At 47.4% G+C, this 25269-nt stretch overlaps 1 protein-coding gene and 1 long non-coding RNA gene across 2 annotated transcripts in view; one reads left to right on the top strand and one right to left on the bottom strand.

The window, feature by feature from the left end:
• The window catches only part of UPRT (uracil phosphoribosyltransferase homolog), a 27239-nt gene extending 9503 nt beyond the window's left edge, over positions 1–17736 (bottom strand). The window contains exons 1-2 of the mRNA XM_075940894.1: positions 17459–17736; positions 2924–2966 (exon numbers count right to left, since the gene is read on the bottom strand). Of these exons, the coding sequence (XP_075797009.1) occupies positions 2924–2966; positions 17459–17736 (321 nt within the window). The remainder of the gene's footprint in view (positions 1–2923; positions 2967–17458) is intronic.
• On the top strand, positions 8679–25269 carry LOC142831232 (uncharacterized). Its single transcript, XR_012906903.1, has 4 exons — positions 8679–9726; positions 13919–13973; positions 14580–18370; positions 20348–25269. It is a non-coding gene; the product is annotated as an uncharacterized LOC142831232 (long non-coding RNA).

Genomic DNA, 25269 nt, shown 5'->3' with positions numbered 1-25269 from the left:
GGATGATCTGCAAAGAGATCGCATCTTCACAAAGATGGCCCAGTTTCAGCAGTGATGTCTCTACAGGAGACAGAGCCAGTAAGTTCTGCAGCTTCAGGTGACCTGAAAACCCCTACTCCTTCTCTAATGATAGCACTGCAGCTATATCCTAGGCAAGATTATTTAAAATGTATTAAATCAGACCCAGGGATTATTTCCCATGAAAGGAGCTCCAAACATTCAGAAAACAGAATGATCCAGTGATTCAAAGGCCAGAATGCTTAGAAAAACTCGCAGCCAAGCAAAGATGAAAACCTATTAAGCAAAAGTCACTGTATAATGATAGTGAAGCAATCTCTTACTAGACCCAGGGCCGGCCCAAGCCATTCGTGTGCCCCGGGCCCCGGGAGTGCAGCCCCACCCCCAGGCACCCGGCGCATGCACAGCCCTGCCCCCGCCCGGTCCAGCAGCCCCGCGCGGCGCCCCCTACAATGGGGAGCCCCGGGCGGTAGCCTGGTTAGCCCGTAGCTTGGTCCAGCTCTGACTGGACTGAGTATATATTTCTCTCATCAATGGATAAGAGAAGATCCATCTCCACAGTCCTCATTCCAGACACAGCAAAATCTACAACAGGAATCTTTTCCATTTTTCTCTCTCATCCCAGTTTCCAGTGCAGACAAACTGTCTGTTTAAGGGAAAATCTTCAGTTGTAGTAAGTGCCAAAGGCCTTTCCATTTATTGTCATGCTGAAGAAATTTCAGTAACTTTATTGGCATGGCAAGGTTTATGAGGGTTATCAAAGTTAACACCACAAGAATTTTTATTTAGAGCAAAGTTTTATAGAGATGGACAGGTTTAGATCTGTGAGTAGGTCAGAGTTGGTGTAATCCACATACCCAGGGGCTAGAAGACAAGGCAAGCAATTAGCAAGATGCTAGAAGTAAATGTCAGGAAAGATAGACACTTTCAGTTTTCTCCATGCCATACAAGTTACCCCAAACTGCACATCAGGAAGTGGGTCCAACTGAGTCCTGCACCACCACTGACATCCCTGTGAATTTGGCCCAGTGTGTGCATCTTTAGTTTAATAGTTCCGGCTAACAGGAAGCTGTCTCTGCTAACTTTTTCCGTTTCAAAAAAAGTGAAATTTTCTTGCTCTCTCTTTACTGGTACATTCTAGTAATGCTTAAAGGAAGTATCACTTGTACATAGGTTGTGCTATTGGGGGGAAGACTGGGCTGCACCAGCACCAAGCCACCCTGGTGGAACCTGCCGCTGCAGTTCTGCAACCCGAGGCATCACAAAGAGGAGGCCCAGCAGCATTCGCAGTGGCTGCCAACCCAGCCAAGTGGGAACAGGATATGGAGGGGGAGGAGGGAGCCTGCCTCTGAATGGTGGCATCCGGAGACCCCCCTTCACTGCATGCCCCCCCAGCCCTGTTTCCATCCTCCATGTGTATCCTCAGCCCCTTTCCTGCTCCCTCACAGACTCCCATTCCCCCTTCTCAACCTGGCATCCCAAAGGAACCCCTGCTCTCTGCCTTTCCCTGCCTTCGTTCCATTTCACATCAGTATCTGGACTGGGCTCACCAAGGAAAGTCTATGTGCTGTAGGAAGTGGCATTATTAACTGAGTATTTCCTTAAGCCTTGTCTTCATTAGGAAAAAAAGAGTTTTCTTCCCATTTGTTACATAAGATGAGGTAAAACCTTAATCTGTAGTTTTAACAGGTTAGCAGACTGAAGTAGAAACTAGGGATGTTAAAATGCATGCATTTTCACTTCTGTACTAACAAAATAAATACAGGCAGTCCCCGGGTTACGTACAAGATAGGGACTGTAGGTTTGTTCTTAAGTTGAATCTGTACGTAAGTCGGAACTGATCAGTTTCAACAGCGGCTGAATCTGGACGCCAGTTCTGACTTACATACGGATTCAACTTAAGAAACCCAGGCGTCCCTAAGTCAGCTGCTGCTGAAACTGATCAGCGGCTGATTCCAGGAAGCCTGGGGCAGAGCAACTCTGCCTCGGGCTTCCTGTAGTCAGCCCCTGGTCAGTTTCAGCAGCGGCTGACTTGGGGACGCCTGGGGCAGAGCAGCTGGGGTGCTGCTGGGTTGCTCCAGTAGCGCCGCTCCTCGGTGCTACTGGAGCAACCCAGCACCACCCCAGCTGCTCTGCCCCAGGCGTCCTGATTCAGCCGTTGCTGAAACTGACCAGCAGCGGCTGAATCAGGACGCCTGGGGCAGAACAGCTGGAGTGCTGCCGGGTTGGTACAGTAGCGCCGAGGAGCGGCGCTGCAGGACCAACCCAGCAGCGCCCCAGCTGCTCTACCCCAGGCGTAGGCAAGAAAAGCCTGGTCTGCTGGGGGGGGGGGGGGGGGGGGGCACTAGCTGCACCCCCCCCCCCCCCCCAGCAGACCAGGGAGACGCGGGTGGCAGCCCCCATCCTCCACGGCTTTGCTCCGTCTCCCTGGTCTGCTGACCAGGGAGAGGGGGAGCAAAGCCTTGGAGCACGCCCGGGTTGTCCCGCTGTGGGCGTGCTCCGCAGCTTTGCTCCTGGTCTCCCTGCAGACCAGAGAGACGGGGAGCAGCTTTTCTCGCCCCGGAGGACGGGGGCGGCGGGACTGCAGCGCATCTGGGCGTCCCGCCGCTCCAGTCCTCCGGGGCGAGAAAAGCCCCATTCGTAACTGCGGATCCGACATAAGTCGGATCCGCGTAACTCGGGGACTGTCTGTAGTGTGTACTATTAAAACAGCTGCTGCGTTCCACAGGTGGCTGAAGGTGTTTGTGACATCCTTTGGCATGGAAGGCATCTTATAACAAGAGTTACTGTCAAATATTCACTTTATATAGGAATGCATCACTCCCACCCTATGACTGCTCCAGCACGTAAGTCCTGTTTAACACAAGCATTATAAAAGCACAGGAACAAGAAATTCTCTACCTACCAGACGATCAGCAGAAAATACAAAGTCCCCTCTACTGGCAGTCCTGAAAAAGGTAAGAGAAGTGTTAATTTAAATTGGAGAATAATTTTTATTTTGATAACATTGATAAATAATTGCAATATATTAATTCAAGGACAGTACATTTTACATAGGAGTTACCCACATAACTAATTTCTACTGGATAAAACTAATTGGCATCTCTTGGTGGGTAACTAACATTCAGGGAAAGTGAAGCTACTAGGCTGACACTTTGTTTTGGGTGAAACACTACAATGAACATGAAAACCTAAGATGACTGCTATGTAATATTTCCATGAGCAAACTGATCTTGCTTCCATTCCATCCCCGTATGCCACCCAAACTACCATGTATTCATTGCCTGAATTTACTAACATTGTGCTCGATATCCTGCTTCCAGTCTACAGCCAGAATTACCACCAAAGGGGAGCAGTACTGAGCCTCCAGCACTGAACTAAGAATCCAACCATCTGACAGCTCCTTAAAAAAACTGAAGCCACCAAAATACCATGCAGAAGCACATTTTAGTACTACATGCAACTAGTTTCAGCTTTTTCGATCACTGGAAAAAGACTGCATTCTACATTTCCAAAAAGAAATTTTGACACTAACCCTATATTGAAAGTTTACCTGCATGAAAGTCAGGAAACTTGGTTAGTCCTCGAGTAACTGCTGACTTAGCCACATTCAATAAGTTGTTTTTAAAGAGACATTGTCAGTTTATCTTAATAGAATATTGAGAACACGGGGAAAGAAATTAACAACAATTTATTTAGTTGACAACAGCTCTATTTTTTTTTAGGCTCTCAGTTATGCAGCAAACACAAAACTAATCATTTCTGATTCTCAAATTAAAAAAAAAATTGGCTACCAATACGTCTGCCCAATATTCCTCTAATAAACAAAATATAATTGTAATTCATAGAATTAAGATGGATTTTGATAGATGTTTTGTTCTTTGGTGGTATTTATTATTTGGAAATGGAGTGAGCAGCGAGATTGCAAACCTGCAGATGCCACTTCTAGGTTCTTCCATATCATGGAATTAAAGAGGCTCTCTAGCTAAGCTAAGTGATATAATGACAGATAAAATTCAGTGTTGACATTCAAAATGATACACATAGCTTCATTAAATTAATTATACTGACTTAGGAGGAGACTTGGGTCTCACTGGATAGTTCCATGAAGAACTCTGCTTAATTTGCAGGTGTGATTTAAAAAAAAAAAAGCAAGCAGTGTTTGACTGCATACGAATATGGAATAATACTGAACATATGGTACATCCTCACCTGGAAAATGTTTTTTTAGCCTGGTCGGCACCTGATGTCAAAAAAGAAAGTAGACTCAGGAGGAGTTCAGAGAGGATGATAAGAATGATTAGAGGCATTGACAAATTGTCTTTGGATTAAAGTATGAAAAAGATTGGGACTGTTTACCTTACAGTACAATGATGAAGGTATACAAAATAAAAAAATTGTACAAAAAGGTAAATTGGGAACTATCATTCCTATGTTCCTAATAAACAACAAAGAACATTCAAAGAAATTGAAATGTCCAGTTCTAAACTGATTGTCACAGGATAATATTCTGGCCAAAAGCTTAGCAAGATTCAGAGCAGATTAGTCACTTATCTGGATAACAAGACTATCCATCATTATTATAAGCTTAAAACATATACAAGAGTTTCTGAAGGGGTACAGCTCTCTAGCTTTAGAGCATAAAGCAACCTGTAACTAATGGAAGAGAGGGGATTCAGAAGAAACCTTCCTTGGTGGGAGGTTATCCCATAAATACATACTGCAAGGTTTCCTGCATGTTTCTGATGAAGCCTCTGGCACCCGTAACTATTACTGAGAGGATACTGGACTAAATGGATCATTGGTTTGAGCCAGTATGGCAATTCCTACATTTCTTTGTGCAAACATACTATATGATATCCATATGTATATTCAAACGAACTGAAGAACTCTTCTATCTAATCTATAAAAGCGACAAGGAGTCCTGTGGCACTTTATAGACTAACAGATTTATTGGAGCATAAGCATTTGTGGGCAAAGACCCACTTCGTCAGATGCAGGTAGTGGAAATTCCAGAGGCAGATATAAATATACAGGCATAAGAAAAGAGTACCAATCAAGAGTAAGGCTAGAGATAACAAGGTCAATTCAGACAGGGAGGATGAGGCTCACTTCTAGCAGCTGATGTGGATGTGTGAACACCAAGAGAGGAGAAACTGCTTTTGTAGTTAGCCAGCCATTCACAGTCTTTGTTTAATCCTAAAGTGATGATGTCAAATTTGCGGATGAACTGTAGCTCAGCAAAACAAAAAACAGGACTGTGTAGCACTTTAAAGACTAACAAGATGGTTTAATAGGTGATGAGCTTTTGTGGGCCAGACCCACTTCCTCAGATCAAATAGTGGAAGAAAATTGTCACAACAATATACACCAAAGGATACAATTTAAAAAAATGAACACATATGAAAAGGACAAATCAAATTTCAGAACAGAAGGGGGATGGAGGGACGGAGGTAAATGTCTGTGAGCTAATGATATTAGAGGTGATAATTGGGGAAGCTATCTTTGTAATGGGTAAGATAATTAGCGTCTTTATTCAAACTTGAGTGTAAAGTGTCGAATTTAAGCATGAACAACAGTTCAGAGGATTCTCTTTCAAGTGAAGTCTTAAAAGGTCTTTTAAGCAGGATGCAGGTAATCAAGTAGTTTCTCTTTGAAGTCTGTTCTTGAAGTTTTTTTGTTGCAGGATGGCTACCTTTAAATCTGCTACTGTGTGTCCAATGAAATTGAAGTGTTCTACAGGTTTTTGTATATTACCATTCCTGATATCCAGGGCTCGACAAATAATACAATCTACTCGCCCGTGGCAAGTAGACTGCAACCCGGAAGAGCCGGGTTTGGACGATCTGCACATGCGCAGATCGCCGGACAGCGCGGCTGGAAAGCGGTGCTCACCGCAGTTTAGCGAGCCCTGCTGATATCTGATTTGTGTCCGTTTATTCTTTTACGTAGGGACTGTTGTCCAGTTTGGCCGATGTATATAGCAGAGGGGCATTGCTGGCACATGATGGCGTATATTACATTGGTAGATGTAGAGGTGAATGAACCCATGATGGTGTGGCTGATCTGGTTAGGTCCTGTGATGGTGTCGCTGGTGTAGATATGTAGGCAGAGTTGGCACCGAGGTTTGTTGCAGGGATTGGTTCCTGAGTTACAGTTACTGTGGTGCAGCATACAGTTGCTGATGAGAATTTGCTTCAGGTTGGTGGGCTGTCTGTGGGAGAGAACTGGCCTGCCTCCTAAGGCCTGTGAAAGGGAGGGATCGTTATCCAGGATGGGTTGTAGATCACTGATGATGCATTGGAGAGGTTTTAGCTGTAGACTGTAAGTGATGGCCAGTGGTGTTCTGTTGGTTTCTTTGTTGGGCTTGTCTTGTAATAGCAGGCTTCTGGGTACACGTCTGGCTCTGTTAATCTATTTCCTCACTTCCTTTGGCTGGTATAGTAGTTTCAAGAATGCTTGGTGAAGATCTTGTAGGTGTTGGTCTCTGTCTAAGGGGTTGGAGCAAATGTGGTTATATCTTAATGCTTGGCTGCAGACAATGGGTGTGGTATGTCCAGGAGGAAACTGGAGGCATGAAGGTAGGCATAGTGGTCAATAGGTTTTCGGTATAGGGTGGTGTTTATGTGACCATCACTTATTTGCACCATTGTGCTTGGTGCAAATCTGTTAGATAACTTCAGTGTTTCCTTATAACAGTAAAGTTTTCAGATGGGGGATAGGTTTGTTTTTTAAGCATCTGTCCATTTTAGACCTGTACTGATGTGAACAACAACTTCAAAACACTGCAGGTAAGGTTCAATCCAGATAACATTTCAGTGAAATCTTATGGAAACATTATTTATGGAAAACTTTTTTATTTGTTTTGTATTAAAGAAACTATCACAAAAGACAAAAAAAATATACTGAAGCAATAAAGCAGGGGTGGGCAATAAAACAATGGCAGCCCACATTAGTTCCTAGCGGGCCGCCACTGCTATGTTTACCTGCACTTCCGCAGGTATCGGAAGACTGCAGCTCAGGTTGGCTGCAAGTTGACATTTGCAGCCAATGCGAGCAGCGGGAAGTGCTGTGGGCGGGGATGCCGCTTCCCACCACTCACATTGGCTGCGAATGACAATTTGTGGCCAACAAGAGCTGCAATCCTCCAACACCTGTGAAGGTGCAGGTAAACATGGAGGTGGAGGGACTAACCAGCAGGGACTACCCATGCGGACCAGATCCAGCCCTTAGGCTGGAATTTGCCAATCCCTGCAATAAAGCCATGTTCTTCTTGTCAAAACTAGAATTTCAGGCACCTAGTGTATTTTAAGTGTCTGCCTTGCCAGAAATGGAACATGCAAGGGATGCCACCCTGAACTGTGCCCCCCAGTAGTGAAGTCATCTCACTGATGTGCTATGCACTGCTGAATCATCCTCCTGCTTTGTATAGCAGTTAGGAGCATATACCCTGCTGCTTTACTGTCTTCAGTTCTATATTATTCACTCTAAACACCTCAGGAAATAAAAAGCCTCAGCAGAATATAATAAAACGGTCATATACAAAAGCCACAATAAACTTTAAATACCTAAACTTACACCCTACCCAATGTTAAGTCTGGATTTTAAACAATACAGACACAATACTGATCTGAGCTAATGAAGTTGCTTCTATGGAAACCAGAGATCTTGGGTTCACTAGACTTGTTTTTATCGCAAATTGCAATGCTACAGGTTTTAGCCTCCAGATCACTAAATCTAATCTATCCCTGCCAGGAATGAATGAACTTCTGAGAGTTGATTTTTACAGTCTCACAGCACAGAACTATAAACAAGAGACTACAGCAGTGTGCTCTCACATAACCAGCATTTAAATGTAAAAGTACACACTCCATTAGAGGGTTCAAAATTTACATCCAATACCAGTGATTTTCAAACTTCACTGCACCATTATTCCCTTCTGAAAAAAATTACAGTAAACTTCCGATAATCCGGCACCTTTAGGACCCAGGGGGGGTGCCGGATTATAAAATATGCCGGACTATCGGAAGGGGGGGGCTAGGAGGGGTCTGGGGTGGGGGGGATGCCACCTCAGACCCCTCATAGCCCAACCTTCCGATAGTCCAGCTCTACCCCAGGCGTCCCTGATTCAGCCGCTGCCGGTCAGTTTCAGCAGCAGCTGAATCGGGAGGCCTGCAGCTGGAGTGCTGCCTGGTTGGTCTGGTAGCGCTGACCCTTCCTGGAGTCAGCTGCTGGTCAGTTTCAGCAGCGGCTGAATCAGGACACCTGGGGCAGAGCAGCTGGGGGCTGCCAGGTTGGTCCCACAGCGCCGAGGAGCAGCGCTACTGGACCAACCCGGTAGCACCCCAGCTGCTCTACCCCAGGTGTCCCCAAGTCAGCCGCTGCTGATACTGATCAGGGGCTGACTCCAGGAAGCTGGGGCAAAGGTGCTCTGCCTCGGGCTTCCTGGAGTCAGCCGCTAGTCAGTTTCAACAGCAGCTGAATCGGGACGCCTGGGACAGAGCAGCTGGGGCACTGCGGGGTTGGTCCCCGCAGTGCTGCACCTCGGAGCTGCGGGGACCAACCCGGCAGCCCCCCAGCTGCTCTGTCCCAGGTGTACCCAAGTCAGCTGCTGCTGAAACTGATCAGGGGCTGATTCCAGGAAGCCAAGGCAGAGCAGCTCTGCCTACGGCTTCCTGGAGTCAGCCGCTGGTCAGTTTTAGCAGTGGCTGAATCAGGGACAGCTGGGGTGCTTCCGGGTTGGTCCTGCAGCCCCGAGGGGCAGCGCTACGGGACCTACCCGGCAGCACTCCAGCTGCTCTGCCCCAGGCTTCCCCAATTCAGCCGCTGGTCAGTTTTAGCAGCGGCTGAATTGGGGAAGCTGGGGGCAGAGCAGTTCCAATGGTCCAGCTGCCCGGAGCACTTCCGGGTTCCTGATGGTGCCGGACCATCGGAGTTTTACTGTACTACACAATCCCAGGAGCGTGAACTCGCCCAAACCCCACTGCTGCAGGTGATGCGGCCAAAGCCCGATTCTCACTACCCTAGGTGAGGGCAAAAGTCTAAACCCAAGGGCTTTAGCCCCAGGAAGGGGGCCTATAACCTGAGCCCCACCACCCAAGGTGATGGGAATTGGGTAGAGTTTCAGCCATAGGCCCCAGAAAATCCAAGCCAGCCAGCCCTGGTGACCCCAATAAAATGGGGTTGGCAACCCACTTTGGGGTCCTACTGTCCAGTTTGAGAACTGCTGCGTTAGGGAATGTAAAAGGTTAACCAGTAATCCTCAGCCTTACCAGGTAAGGCTTATCAGTTCCGATTAACCAGTAGGAACTGAAGCAGGGTCCACTGCAGGCAGCGGCTATTTCAGCCAGCTGGCTGGAGGAGCCCCTGTGCATGGTGGGCCTGGCCCATACACCCTCATCTCACTGTGGCTCCCAGGAACATGTGCCAGCAGAAGCTGCCAGCCTGCTTCCAGGGAGCCGGCTACAGAGCCCACAGTGAAGCCTCCCTCATGACAATGGGGCTGGCAATGACTGGTGGCCCTGCTCCCAGGTAGGTTTTGCTGCAGGCTCTGTAATATAAACCTAAAGAAGTCACTTGCCAGAGTAACCCAAATCTTCACCCTCCTCTGCTTACCAGAGTACCACAGCATGGCAGGACTTCATAGACACAGAGCTATGTAAGAATCCTAAAGAAGGGAACCCAGGAAGTGCCACCTAACCCACAACGGTAAGAGCTTTTTTTTAAGTATCTGATTTTGCTTGATTTTCCATACCATATTTTGCAACAGATGCCTGATAGTTATTGCAACAGTAGGACTGCATCCGCTTCCCTGTTTCCTGGAGAGAGGGGAGAAAGACTTATTTGCATGAGCTCCCATTTTCCCACCCATCTCCAAACGGAATGAATACAGAGCCCCACAGTGCCCTCCTTCTTCATTAGCCCCAACTATCCTCATGATCCAGCAGGATGATCTAGAACTAACCTTTGTCACAGTATAAAAGACTATCCCTCCCATTCTTCTGAGTAAGAGCTGAAAATTGTCTCCCTATATCAGGGGTCGGCAACCTATAGCACACATGCCATAAGTGGCATGCAAGATGATTTTCAGTGACACATGCAATGAAAGTCAGGGGTGGAGAAAGCCCCAAGCTTTCCCACCCAATCCGGCATATGGGGAACACTAGCCCCCCCGACTCCATGCATTGCCATTTCCCTTCTCCCAGCTGTGACAGGCTCACACTAGCACGGCGCAGCAGCAACGGCCTCCCTATCTCCCCACCCCACAGAGAAAGTAGGTAGCTCTCTGGGTGCTTTGCCAGTGGGCAGCCGGGGCTGCTTCCGGTGGCATACAGTTTCCAGAGTCCAGACCATTTTTTGAGTTCCCGCAAACTCCTGCCATTCACTGCGGCTGCCCCACCACCATGCAGCCTCCTCCCTCTCACTGTGGCGCTGCCTCTGCTGTGCAGGGCCCTGGTCCAGCCGCACTGCCACCTCCTCCATCTCCAGGCAGCCGCTTGTTACAGCGGCCGCTGTTATTACCAAAGTGGGGAGCAGCCAGGTCTGAAGCAAAACCCTGCAGAGCCACTCCCAGACCTCGGCGCAGAGTCCATCTGGGGCGGTGCAAGGCGGGGTGCACTCGGGCTTGGCAGGTGCATTCCGTGCACTGTCCTCTCCACCCTACTGCAGGAGCAGCAGCGCATCGAGCCGCTCACTCTGCTGCTCTCTACCATGAGCCTGGGCTGGCAGGGAAAGTTGGCGCTTTCTTCACCTCCCCCGCCCTGAGCCCTCCTAGTGGGAAGCCAAACTGGTGCTGCAGCCTGGCAGTTGCACAGGCTCCTTGCTGCATGGGGGGGGAAGGAGAGGGGTAAGCTCCCTCCCCACCCCACTAAGGGAATGGCAGCACACTGTCTAGAAGCTTTCCCCCATCACAAAGCCAGGTTAGAATCCCCCCGCATGCCCATACCCCCCACATTCCAATCCCCCTCACTCCCCTCCCCCGGCCAAGACACTACACCCCCAGCTTGCTGAGATACCTACCCTTGCTCCTGTACTCTCCTTCCTGGCCAGACACCTTATTCCCATCCTGCTCCTGCATCCACGTAGCTAGACTCCCTATTACCAGCCTGCTTCTACACCCTACCTCCACCCCAGACCTTGCAACCTGTCCTTGTGCACCCCACCTCCCTCCCAGATTCTGCACCCCATCCCTTTTCCATTCACTGGTGGCCCTCTCTCGCACACTGAACCCCTCATTTCTGTCCCTACCCCAGAGCCTAAGAGGGTCCATAAAATCCACTAACTCTGGAACCCCAGAAAGTAAATCAGGCCTATGAGAAATCCTGAACTTCAGTCCTCCCTGTCCCTTCCCTTCACCCTGTGAAGCTGAAGCATCAGAGAAGCGAAGTGTCGCAGTTGAGGGCCACATCAGTGAGGGTTGGGGTTTTTGGAGAATTTTTTTGCTTCTCGCTTCTGTGGTCCCCAACTGATTTTTCTGTGCATCAGTGGCCCCTGACCCAAAAAAGGTTCCCCACCCCTGCCATAAAGAAAGAAAATATTGAAACCTTTTGTGTTGGACATAAAATATTGTACTTTAGTTTATCAAACTTCATTTTAAATAACATGAGAAAGTTAAACTTCTTAATCTGTTTAATAATTTAAATTACACCATTCTCCTTAGCTGCAGTTGGTTCCGAAAATATGGTCATCATATCCAGCCTGCCCCTACCTCCTCCTCACTCCGCCTTCCTAGCATTGTTTATTCATGTCTCCATATGATACCTATATCAAGCAGCCCAACCTCTTGGCAGCAAGGAACTAGTCTTACCTGTAAAGTTCTATGCCCATCAATGCTGCATTCATTCTTAAGAGAGGATTTCTAGCACTATAGTTACTTAAGGAGACCAGAGAAAATGAATTATACTATTCCCACTTTGCCTAACTGTTCCTTCTCCCCTAAGTGGTTTAGCAGTGAACATTTTAAAACCTTCCTGGATGAAAGACACTGTTGCACTGTGGAATCTGTTCCTCCACCACTGAAATGCAGCTGTCTTTCTGAGATAGCAAAGCTGCTGCATTGTTTCTCCTGTGAAAGTATAATAAAATGACAGGTGAAAGACCATGTTATATTGGAAACCTACTTGCCTTTAACAGCCTCAAGGGAAGTGACTGTCTAAGGAGGAGTACTGCAGAAAGGGATCTAGGGGTCATGGTGGACCATAAGCTAAATATTAGTCAACAGTGTAACACTTGCAAAAAAAAGCAATCATGATTCTGGGATACATTAAAAGGAGTGTTGTGAGCAAAACACAAGAAGTCATTCTTCTGCTGTACTCTGCCCTGATCAGGCCTCAATTGGAGTTGTGTCCAGTTCTGGGCACCACATTTCAAGAAAGATGTGGAGAAATTGGAGAGGGTCCAGAGAAGAGCAACAAAAATGATTGAAGGTCTAGAAAACATGGGCTATGAGGCAAGGCTGAAGGAACTGGGCTTGTTTAGTTTGAAAAAGAGAAGACTGAGGGGGGACATGATAGCAGTTTTCAGGTATCTAAAAGGGTGTCACAGGGAAGAAGGGGCTTAAACAAGGGAGCAGCAAGGGAGGTTTAGGTTGGACATTAGGAAAAACTTCCTGTCAGGGTGGTTAAATACTGGAATAAATTGCCTAGGGAGGTTGTGGAATCTCCATCATTGGAGATATTCAAGAGTATGTTAGACAGACATCTATCAGGGATGATTTAGACCATGCTTGGTCCTGCCGTGAGGGGAGGGGACTGGACTTGAAGATCTTTCGAGGTCCCTTCCAGTTTTAGTATTCTATGAATTTCCCCCTTCTTACTCTTTTTTCTAGTAATTATTTAGTGAAAAGCTCTGAATGTCAATTACAACTCTGCTACCTTGTCATCGTGCTATGTTTAGGATCAAATGCAGCTCTGAGATTTGTCATCATTTCAGTATATGTGTTAGTGATTCATATTTAGGAGCCTCCACCTTCACTCTCCACCTCCTCCTAACAAAATAACAGCAGTGCAATTAATTTTATATGTAAATCTCCTCAAAGAAAGAATTAGCCAGTACCCAGTAGGCTTGCCAACCCAAAGACGTACTGAATACACTTGGAAGAGCTAACCACTTTTTTACTTGCAGCAAGAAAGACACGCATTTGGGTTCAGGGAATGGAATATTTCCCATAATACCCAGAACTATAAAGTTTTTCTTTATTAGCTTCACAACTCTTTTCAAGTGAAACCCTTCTCACCAACAACTTGTAAGTGTTGGGGGTGGTGGCAGGATGGAACTTAATCCTTCCTCTCTCCACAGCCCACTCTCAAAAACCCCCTTCTGCTCTGCAGCCAAGACAGCTGCCAGGGAGTTTGATGTGCAGAGCTACTTTCAATGGGACCTACACAGCCTGTCTTCCTAGAGATTGCAACAGCTCCATGCATTCTGTGCCTGTGATAAGATTACCCTTCAGCACAGAGAAAAACAATAGACAGAAAAATCCTAATTTAAAATTATTTAAACCATAGAAGATTACTTAATGCATACAGTGACCTGAAGAGGTCAAATGTTGTATGGATATGGATACTTTAAACCATTGCTTGAAAATTTCACACAACACCACCTGTCAATGGCCCAACCAAAAACAGATACAACAAGATCAGGGAGGGCCATTAGTAAGTACCTGGTGGCAATTGCTTCAATAGTCCATTTTTCCCAGTCAGTCACAAATAGAATTTCAAAAGTGTTGACAATTTCCTTGCTGCCCAGCCAGGTCTGAATAACAGCCATGAAACTAGCAAAAGTCTTGTCTGCTTTGTGCTGCTGCTCACTGGCTTTTATAACCCTGAGAAAACGATCAAAAGCAATTCTCTTCCTTAAAGTTATTCCAGAGGCAGCCTCAGTGTGTTGTTCTCTTTCACAGTTGCCTTCTGGGAATCCCAGCTCTTGAAGACTTTCTCCATTCCCTTTCTTGCTAGGTAAGTTTATAGCTATCAGCTACTGGGGGAAAAGGGAATGTTAGTTATATCTTGTGTTGCTCCCTTCTCCTGCTAAAACACGTTACACTCATTGCAAGTCAGGAGCAGAATTGCAACCAACCTAGTTAAGACTCCAAGTCACATGCTACTTTAGCCTCTTCTTTGTATTTTTATATGCTTTATTTTAATACCTGTTTAGCACATGAGACTGCAACATATATCACACACTGATTTATGGCCTTAAAAACTTGATTTTTTTTTAAAGCCAAGCTTACAAAAAAGGAGACTCTTCTCACGCAAAGGAATGAGTGTGGGGTTCAAAACAGCAGGAATTTGAAAAGCAAACGGGGGAGCCAGAGAAGTGGGGATTGTAATGGAACCGACTTACTCAATGGCACAGTGGCACCAATGGAGGTGTCTACAATAAGCCTGAGCTGGACCATTGAGCAATGGTTCTTCCTGCTCTGAAGCAGAGGACTAATGTAGTGCTGCTTTCTACTCTTTGTATGTAAATAGCGCCTTACCACATACCGTGTCACTTCCCTGGCCAAACTAGTGACTTACTGGTCATGTCCTGCACTACTAATAATGTGTTTCTATTCTCAGTCCTGACCTCCTCTCCTGAATTCGGAGACCTGGAGAAATAAAGGGACTCTGTTCCACATAGAAATGAACAGGATGTTGCACTACATCTGTAACTTAAGGAGTGGCACTGTCCAACTCCAGAATAGAGAAAAGCAGGTTGGCTCAAGATGTGTTGTAGGAGTGAGTGGACTACAAACAAGACAAATGAAGTGGGTGAAAGGATATTTACATTGTTTGTGACTAGTTTTTGTCTTTGTCATGCACAAAATGTAAACAAGCCTGGACATAAGAGACTGCATCAGAATCAAGACAGTTGGCTTGCACCTACAAATAGACCCTGTGGGTGTCTCTCATATGACCAATTTCCAAAAAATGCAACAGGGTACAGGCTGATACCTTCTCCAGCTTCTTATGGCTCCACACAGACTTTTTATTCTGTGCACGACATAATAAAATCCAAAGATTAGTTGAGTTAAACCACCACTATTTATTTCTTAACCCCCGATTTCTCTAAAGCAGTGCTTCTAAACCACTGGTCCCTGAGGTCTCCCTCACAGAGTTTGGGAAGCAAACAAGCTGGTCCCTGGTATCAAAAAGACTAGGAAACACTGCTCTGGAGAAAGAAAGCTGCAGCTTACTACCACAAAGTCTTATGTTTTCTTGTCTGAAAGGTTTTGATGAGTGCTGAACCTGCCAAAGCTTAGGAAGCAAAAGACTCAAACTAAGGAGTACAAGGATATTACGGGAAGCTTTAAAAGTCATGGGATTAATTTATTTAGCATAAAAGGTATTGAAGCAGAGTTCACAGCCAGGATATGGCATTCTGGTATTAATTATTTACAGTTACAGAGAGAACAGGCAGTAGGTGAGCTGGAAACTGTCCAACTCACAGCCTCTCATGTCCAACTCAAGGCTCCTGAGGTAATCCATGCACACAAATCACCTGATACAGCTGCAACATTCAGCCACTTGTATCAAGACTTTCGACCATTACTGTAGAATATTACAGTATTTGTATAAGCACTAACACATCTAAGGAAGATGATGTCAAGCCCTCCTACCTATTATTATTCTATAATCATTCTCCACTGGAAGTCTGCATATAAAATTAGAATCTGATACCAATTTCAATGGACATACTCAGACTGGATTCCATGACATCCCACAACCAGAACACAGAGTGGTCTCAAAGGGCCTGTCCCCACCTAATGTTTGAATCTGATTTATTCATATGTCAGGCTATGCACAGCTTGTTTTTAAAGACATTTATAATGATTTGTTTCCTCTGAGGGAATAGTAAAACATTTCTAATGCTACACAACAGCACTGAGGATATACAGCCTCTTCCCGACTTACGAACCAGTAACAGACTAAGCAACTGGTCGTAACTTGGTTCGTTCATAAGTCGGACCCCAGAGTTACACGTAACCGCGCTGTTCGTAAGCGCGGCTCGCATTCGTAACTTGGGGTCCGCCATTTACAACACCTTTGGTCATAACTGCAAACAGTTGTAAGTCGTTCGCAACTCGGGGACCGGCTGTACCAAGGCTAGACAACTCAAATTTGTCACCAGTGTGATCCCATGTGACTGCACCAACTCTTAGAATAGCAGAACTTGTTAGCAAACACTGGGGTTTGTTAAATTGGGCTTGAGTGTCTACACTCAATTGTAAGCACAGGTTAGGAATTGTTGAACCTGAGGTCCCAACCTAAGGTTCCAGCATCTACACAGTATTATACAGGCTAGAGTCCAGTCCTAGCACCCTCCCACTACAGCCCTATGGAGTATGGAAAAACATGATTGTCCATAGGACACAGAGTCAACCCATGAAATTGTGGGACATTTTTGGCAGCCTCCTAGAGCATGAGTCCAGCAAAGATGCAAAATAATAGGGCTTGACTGTTGGGTCCCAGCTGAACTAAGGCTTGGGCCCTCCATGCCCATAGGATCTTGGCACTCTGAATCCAAGCCCTGGGGTAGGACATTTTTTGTTTAGACACACAGAGGTTTAAGCTTCAGCTTGACTTTGAACCTTAGGCTGGCACTGCAGTGTAAACAAATCCTTAGGCTATGTCTGGACTGAGATAAACACATGGCATAGCCTCAAGCTGACTTGGAGTTGTGGAGCTCAGGTTGTGGGACTATAAAATTGCAGTGTAGATGCTGGGGTTTACGGTGGAGCTCAGATTCTAAGATTTTGAGTAGACTCAGAGTCTCAGAGCACTGGCTCCACTTGAGCGCCAATGTCTACACTGCAATTTTTAGCCCCTCAACCTGAATCCCATGAGGCTGAGTCACTTGACCCAGGCCCAGGCTTAGGGCTGCAAGTTTTACCCCTGGACCAGTGAGAGACAAGCCAAAAATGTTTCAGCAGCACCATCTGACGTGCGGCTCCCCACTTGGAAAAGGGGCACTGCAGATAAATGCAAAAGCTCAAGATCCAGAAGAAAAATAAACCCCCAGATATTTACTTACCCCTTGAAATGCTGGCAGAGCCTGAGAAGGAAAGCATCGGGTCTCAAAAAAGGTGGGATGCCTGAACAGTGGTGTCCCTTGTGTGACCACCTATGGTGCTGCCAGACTCAGCCTAGTTGTTAAGAGGGTCTGGCCCTCCTCACAGCCCTACTTTGCTCAGCCAAGTCCTGTCACTCAGGACACTTTAAACCTTGCCTGATGCCCTTCCCGTACAATTGCTGCCCGCACATGCCCCCAGCACGACCCCTCCTGCTCCCCCGCTTCCAGCCTAGCCTCCCCAATCGATCCCCTTCTGCCCCAAGCCTCCGCCCTGCCCCCTGCCGCTCCCCCTCCCTTCACCCGGACTCGTCCACTCCCACATCCTGACACACACACGCCTTCTCCCCACGGAGCTCTCCGCTCTCCCCGCCGCCCCCGCTCTCACTTGTCCCTGATGATGGTCTGCAGCTCGCGGATCTGGTCGTTCATGGGCAGCAGCTTGAGCTGGGCTCCGATCTGCAGCGGCTGCGGCCCGGGCTCCTCAGACGGGACCCCATTGCTGCCGCTGTCCGGGCTGGGGCTGCTGTCGGCGCCAGCCTCCGCGAAGCGGATCAGCCGGGTGCTGCCACAGCCGCCCCCCACCCCGGCTGCCGGCTGGTCCTCCTGCTGGCGGGGGCCGCCCGCCGCGCCCAACGGCCGGTTGTGGCAGGGCATGGTCTCCATGCAGCGGGGCGCGCGCGCCGCCACCCGCCGTCCGCGCGCAGCCTGCCCCCCCACTCTCGCTCCCGGCTCGTCCCCATTGGCTCCCTGCCCTGTCACTCACCGCTCAGGCGGACTCTTGCGGCCTGTAGCGTAAGGCCGAGGTTCCCGCCACGCCTGCTTCCTGTGCGGAGCACACAGCGCGAGCGAGCTGGGCCCCCTCCCCCCCGGACTGTGCGGCCCCTCACGCGATGGGATCCCCCCAGTAACCCGCCTGCGGACGCCCCCTTCTCTCCTGCCCCCAGCTCGCTTCACCCCCCTGTTCGCTGCGGCTTGGCCCTGGCATTGCGCAGCCACGTTGCTCAGACACCAACTGGAGCCCCGCTGCCGGCACGTTATATGCCCTTGGCTCCGTGAGCCCGGCCCAGCTCATCCTGCCCAAAGGCCCGCAGCCGGGCGAGGCCCTCGAGCCCTCCCTGGGGAGAATCGCCTTCGTGGGGACGCCAGGGCGGGTAGATGCCGGTGCTGCTCGGGGATCGCTGAGGTGACTCCGCAGGTGCTGGGGCAGGGTTTGTGGCTTTTATGGCAGAGGGGCGAGCCCCCTCTTTCACCCGTCTTAATTCAACACGTGCGAGGATTGGCTGGACAGGTTGTGTCGGTGAGTTGGGGGTCCACCGAATCTTGCAGCCCCATAGCAGCAAGAACAGACTCCGCCAGTCGTAGAATAGAGCGGGGCTTATTGTTCCTTCAGGATGCAGCGCAGCACAGCACATAGGGGTTGTGTCTAGACTGGTGAGTTTTTCCAGAAAATCAGCCGCTTTTCCGGAAAAACGTGTCAGCTGTCTACACTGGCAGCTTGAATTTCCGGAAAAGCACTGACGATCTAATGTAAGATTGTCAGTGCTTTTCTGGAAATACTGTGCTGCTCCCGTTCGGGCAAAAGTCTTTTTCCGAAAGTCTTTTGCGCAAAAGGGCCCAGTGCTGTTTTCCGCAAAAAAGCCCTAATCGCGAAAATGATCCTGCCAATCTAGACGTGCTTTTCCGACAATGCTTTTAACGGAAAACTTTTCCATTAAAAGCATTTTTGGAAAATCATGCCAGTGTAGATGTAGCCATGCAGAGCCGGCCCAAGCTACGGGGTGACTGGGCTACTGCCCAGGATTCCCCATTGTAGGGGGTGCCACGGCTGCCCATGCACCAGGCCGCACATGCGTCACATGCCCGGGGTGGGGCCACACACCCACGACGCACAAATGGCTCAGGACGGCCCTGCACATATGTGATGTGGCTACAGGGTGCCTCAGACCCTAAAGTTAGGGTCCATTGCCCCTAGGCTCCAGCTTAGCCTCTTCTCTCCATGCTTCCCAGATAGCAACTGTCTCCCTCTCAGGCCCTGCCCCCCAGCCAGGTGTTGGTCTCCCCCTTCCTCCCTTTGTCTCTCTCCCTGGAAGGCTGAGCCTAGGTGTCTGGGTTCATACGCATTTGGGAAAGTCAGTGAGAATATCACATCACAGCGCAGGGGGACACTGGGTTACAGAGCAGACAGCACCCCTATTACGCCACACAGGTTAAAGGGGTAATCAAGGCCATTGAATGGCCACAGTTGTTTGAGGGTTTTGTTCACTCCAAAGATAGAAGGGTATATCTGTTAAACTTCACAGGCTGTGGTTTTGCATATTGATTTAATGATGTTGGGAGACTCGCTGGCATTGTGTAATCTCATTTCTACCCCCTATCCCTCCAGCCTTCTTGTGGCTATAGAGATGGCTGTATGTTCATCTGGTTCTCACATATTTCCTAAGAACAAAATTTACTGTAAGGACAAGCCTACTTGATGGAGGGGAAGGATACCAGCTAGAGCTGTAAGGATATGACCAGATTTATCTGGACAAACTTCAGTTCCTCTTACCTCCAGGTGTTCAGGATGCTAATAAAAATTCCTGCTTGGAAGACAGGAAGGAGAATGTCTTTGGTGAGACAGGGAAAACTATCCTATCATCTGAAGAAGTGGGTTGCACCCACGAAAACTTGTGATCCCATCTACATGTTTTATTAGTCTTTAAGGTGCTACTGGACTGTTTGTTGTTTTTTAAGTTTTTCCTGTTATGACCTAACTCAGCTACCCCTCTGAAGCTTTTGGTGAGATAGTGTTCTGTCTTCAGAGTCAGGGGAATGGATCTAATCACAGGCAGGGAGCTTTTTTATTTGCTTTCTGAGTAGATTTGCTAGCTTTACTTGTTATGAGTACTAAATCTTCAGGGAAAATATTTTGACAAATTACTTTGAAAAAAAAATCCAGATGCTCATCTTATATGCAAAATCTCAAGCAGTATTTTTTCAACAGAGAAGTTGTAAACTCTTGAAGGGAAGTGGTTTATAATGGCAGAACCTTAACTCTAGAGGCACAAACACACCACCTTCATTGGAGTTGAGAAATTTGATTCTGCAATAATTAAGGATGCATATCAGTATCACTTAGGCCTTTTAGGAAAATAGGAATTTAAAATAATGACACAAAGCTTTGGTACATTTTTATTGTCTTATTAATTCCTTTAACCAATAATGAGATACTTAGTAAATATTGCTGTTTGCAAAGTAACATTCAGTGAGAATTTCTTGCATGATTTTTTTATAGTGCTTTTAAAACAGACATACAATGGAGAGAAGACAAGTGAGGACTTCAAGAAATACTGGACCACCTTAAAAGGGCACTCTAGAAAGAATCTGTAGGGTTGAAACCAGGCTTCATCTTTCACACTCCAAAAGTACATGTACAGGTATTAGCAGTTACAAAATTGTATGTGCCTCTGTGGATGGTGGCAAAATGTTTACACATTATTACATGCATACAAATGTATTTTTGTGAACGCAATCAGAGTCTGCTGAAAATGTGGCCTAAACTTGAAGATTAGATTATGTGCAGCAAATTTTCAGTGTTGGGAAATGGAACACAGCTCCCTCTGCCAGACCAAGTAACCCGAAACTTAATGTGCTCTGGGATTGCGTATTTTAAAAATGTAAAATGAACAGCAGCCCTGAAAGTTGGAACCCAACAAAGAGGGTGCCAGACAAGTTGTATCCCATAACAGGAGGCATGAGGAGGTGTGGGTGAGGGTGGTAACCTTGTGACAGATGATGTGGAGAAAGCTTAAGTACTTAATGCTTTCTTTGCAACTGTCTTCACAGAAAAGGTCAGCTCCCAGACTAATGCACTAAGTGATGCAATATGGGACAAAGGTGGACAGCCCTTGGTGGGGAAAGAACAGGTCAGGAACTATTTAGAAAAGCTAAACGTACATAAATCCATGGGTCCGGACTTAATACTTCCAAGGGTACTGAGGGAGTTGGCAAATGTCATTGAGGAGCCTTTGGCCATTATCTTTGAAAAGTCGTGGAGATCAGGAGAGATCCCGGATGACTGGAAAAAGGCAAATGTAGTGCCCATCTTTAAGAAAGGGAAGGACGACCCAGGGAACTATAGGCCAGTCAGTCTTACCTCAGTCCCTGGAAAAATCATGGAGGAGATCCTCAAGGAATCCATTTTGAAGCACTTGGAAGAGAGGAAGATGATCAAGAATAGTCAGCATGGATTCACGAAGGGCAAGTCGTGCCTGACCAATCTGATTAGCTTCTATGATGAGGTAACTGGCTCTGTTGATATGGGGAAGTCAGTGGATGTGATATACCTTGACTTTAGCAAGGCTTTTGATAGGGTCTCCCACAATATTCTTGCCAGCAAGTTAAGGGAATGTGGACTGGATAAATGAACAGCAAGATAGATAGAAAGCTGGCTGGAAGGTCGGGCCCAGCGGGTAGTGATCAACAGCTCGATGTCAGGACGGCAGTTGTGTTTTTGTGGAGTGCCCCAAGGTTTGGTTCTGGGACTGGTTTTGTTCAACATCTTTATTAATGACCTGAATGAGGGGTTGAATTGCACCTTCAGTAAGTTTGCTGATGACACTAAGCTGTGGGAGAGGTAGATATGCTGGTGGGCAGGGATAGAGTCCAGAGTATCTTAGACAAATTGGAGGATTGGGCCACAAGAAATCTGATGAGGTTCAACAAGGACAAGTGTAGAGTCCTGCACTTGGGACGGAAGAATCCCAAGCATTGTTACAGGCTGGGGACCAACTGACTAAGTAGCAGTTCTGTAGAAAAGGACCTGGGGATTACAGTGGATGAGAAGCTGGACATGAGTCAACAGTGTACCCTTGTAGCCAAGAAGGCTAATGGCATATTAGGGTGCATTAAGAGGAGCATTGCCAGTCGATCCAGAGATGTGATTATTCCTCTTCACTCGGCTCTGGTGAGGCCACATCTGGAGTACAGTAATTACTTTTTATACGTACCTGCTTAACACATTTTCACGATAGCATGATTTTTTTTTTTTTTAGGGAGCGTTTTTTGAACAACACGACCGTCCTCGAAATAACACGGTTTCCCCAGCCGGCCTATTGCTGGCAGCTGTGCAGGGCTTCCCCTGCCTCCCTGCAAAGCGGCGGAGGGTTTGCCACTTGCCATGCCGTTTCCCACCAACTCCCCCTCGCCGGATGCAGTACATGTCCTGGCAGACCTGTCACAGGGGCATACTCCCAACCCAATCCCCCTTCCCTCTCCGCCTCTTCCCTTTCCCAGAGCCAAACACCTCCCCTCCCTGCTGTAACCCAGTCCCCTTTCTCCCCCAACCTTATGTCCCGGTCCCCAGGCAGCTGCCTGTGCTCAATGGCCGGCTGCTAGCAAGTGCAGGCTGGAGCCACGAGCGCACGTGCACTTGAAATGCAACCCCAACCTTTTCCATTACTTTAAATGAGAAAATTGACCCCGCATAACACATTATCGCTTAACACGATCATTTTCTGAAATGTATCTATTGTGTTAAGTGAGGAATTACTGTATTGTGTCCAGTTCTGGGCCCCCAATTACAGGAAGGATGTGGACACATTGGAGAGGGTCCAGCGGGGGGCAACCAAAATGATTAGGAGGCTGGAGCATATGACCTATGAGGAGAGGCTGAGGGAATTGGGTCTATTTAGTCTGCAGAAGAGAAGAGTGAGGGGGGATTTGATAGCAGCCTTCAACTTCCTGAAGAGAGGTTCCAAAGAGGCTGGAGAGAGGCTGTTCTCAGTAGTGACGGATGGCAGAACAAAGAGCAGTGGTCTCAAGTTGGGGTGGGAGAGGTCCAGATTGGATATTAGGAAAAACTATTTCACTAGGAGGGTGGTGAAGCACTGGAATGGGTTACCTAGGGAAGTAGTGGAGTCTCCATCCCTAGAGGTGTTTGTCTTGGCTTGACAAAGCCCTGGCTGGGTTGATTTAATTGAGATTGGTCCTGCCTTGGGCAGGGGGCTGGACTTGATGGCCCTCTAAGGTTTCCTCCAGCTCTATGATTCTATGGGAAAATGAAACTTCTGCAGGAAAGAATTACAGGAGGCTCAAAGAAAAAGGGAATCTGACTTCAGGAAGTTTAAATATATAACCATAAACATCGCTTATGCTCTAATCTGACCCTAAATCCCAAAAGTTAAGGCTTGTGCATATCCCAATGTGTTTCTGCTTTGAAGCTTTAGAATTAGTTCAACTTGTGCTGCTCCTTGTACTTACGATGAGCTTTTCACTCCTATCTTGTTCTCTCTAAACAATTGTATCCACCTGTTGACTCATCATACATTCAAATTATAAGCTCTTTGGGATAGGGATGTAAGCGATTAGTCAACTATCTGATAAGCATAAACTTATCCGATAGTCGAGTAGTGACTCAACTAGTCGCTCCCCCACCACCACCTCCCACAAGCATCAGTGCTTAAAAGCCGGTTCTCCCCAGCACCATCTCCATTGCAGGGGAGCAGGAACGTAGCGGAGAAACGGCACAGCAGTAACTGAAGTAGTGCCCCACTGATGCCAGTTCCCACTGAGGCCATTTCAGCTTTTGCAAAAGCAAAAGCACAGCAGGGAGCACGGGGCAAGCAGGAAATTCAAGCAGTCCACTGCTCCCCTGTGTTCCCACTGTGGCTGCTTCAGCATTTGAAGGGACTCTTGTACATTTCAAAGGCTGAAGAGGCCGCAGTGGGAACTGGTGCGAGCAGGGGACTACTTGAGTCCCTGCTGGCCCCGTGCTCTCTGCAGTGCCTCCCCCTTGCTGCCTCTCTAACAGGCAGCAAATGGTGGGAACAGAAGCCCTTGTGGGAGAGGGGAGGGGGAGGCAGCTTAAAAGCAGGTTCCCCCAGCACTGACACTGGGGTGCTGCCTCTATCAGAGGCAGTGGAGGGGTAGAGCAGGCTGCGAAGCAACCCCTGTCCGCAGGGGTCCCAGCGGGAAGCTGAGCCCCCCCCACACACACACACAAACACACATGGACTGCTGCCACCAAGCAGGCCCTGTTGCAACAGCTGGCCCTGGCTGCTATGAACAGAGGCTGCTCCTGCACCAGCCTCTGTTTGTGGCCAACAGGGGCTGCTGGACTCAGAACAAGCCAGGACCCAGCAGTATCGACTCATACTGATCACTGCGCCTCTGCATTTAAATGTAGTAAGAACCTGGCAGCTCTTACTTCATTTTAAATTCAGAGCTGCAACGCAGGTGGCTCCCCGAGCCGGCACAAACCGGGATTGCTCAATCCTGGCTCAAGCCGGCTCCTGGAGCTACCCCTGCAGCAACTCTGCAGAGTGGTTCTGTTGACTAATTGTATAGTCTATACAAATTGCCCGATTAGCCTGATAAATGAATTTTAACAGCCTTACTTTGAGATAGAGATTAAACATTTATTACAGCACCTCACCTTGATCCCTGATTTGAACCTCTGAATACTACCAAAAGACATATAATTATATTAATGTTAATGAAATGAGCTTGTTAGTTGCTCTCTTGGCCTAACGTAAGGCCCCAATCCTGTCCCCACTGAAGTCAGTGGGAGGCTTGTTATTAACTTCAATAAGACTTGGAGTGGGTTGCAAGCTAATATATATAGTTCAGCACATTTGTCATATTTTCCTTTGAGAAGTCTGAATTAGATTATGACGCCTCTCCCACTATCAAGAAGGTATGTTGCATCAGCTGTTGAACTCAGCACGGAGCCTGTGAGTAGGTTCCAATCCCATTAGGGGAGGCATCATTAGGGAGTGCTCTGACAATGCAACTGTTGTTTTTTGGCCTTGCCTCACAAAAATCACAGATGGGAGCCACATGACTGCATGATCCTTGCTAGGAGATCTAACGCAGAATCAGATCTTACATTGGTATAAACTAGGAGCAAGTGCAATGAAATCCAAGTTAATCAGTATAAAGCTTGTGGAAGGGGAAACAAACAGGTCCTACATGTATGACAGAAAAATCAATTTGTTAATTGTCTATTTGTTGTGGTATTTCTAAAATGTTATTCTAAATTTGTGTATTGGAGTTTGCCCTCTTGAAATTCATACTAGCTAATCAGGTCAGTCAATTTCTCCTCCCTACTGCATGTTAACCAATAAAACTCAGAAATTCCAAGTCCTGTAAATTGTGCTGTATCACCATCATTGCTCGCTGAATTCTGATTGTTAATTAAATGATGAGATTCCTAAA

Source organism: Pelodiscus sinensis, chromosome 13 (assembly GCF_049634645.1).
Source record: "Pelodiscus sinensis isolate JC-2024 chromosome 13, ASM4963464v1, whole genome shotgun sequence".
Lineage (NCBI taxonomy): Eukaryota > Metazoa > Chordata > Testudines > Trionychidae > Pelodiscus > Pelodiscus sinensis.
The sequence above is the reverse complement of the archived record's forward strand: the minus strand, read 5'-3'. Positions and strand labels throughout refer to the sequence as shown.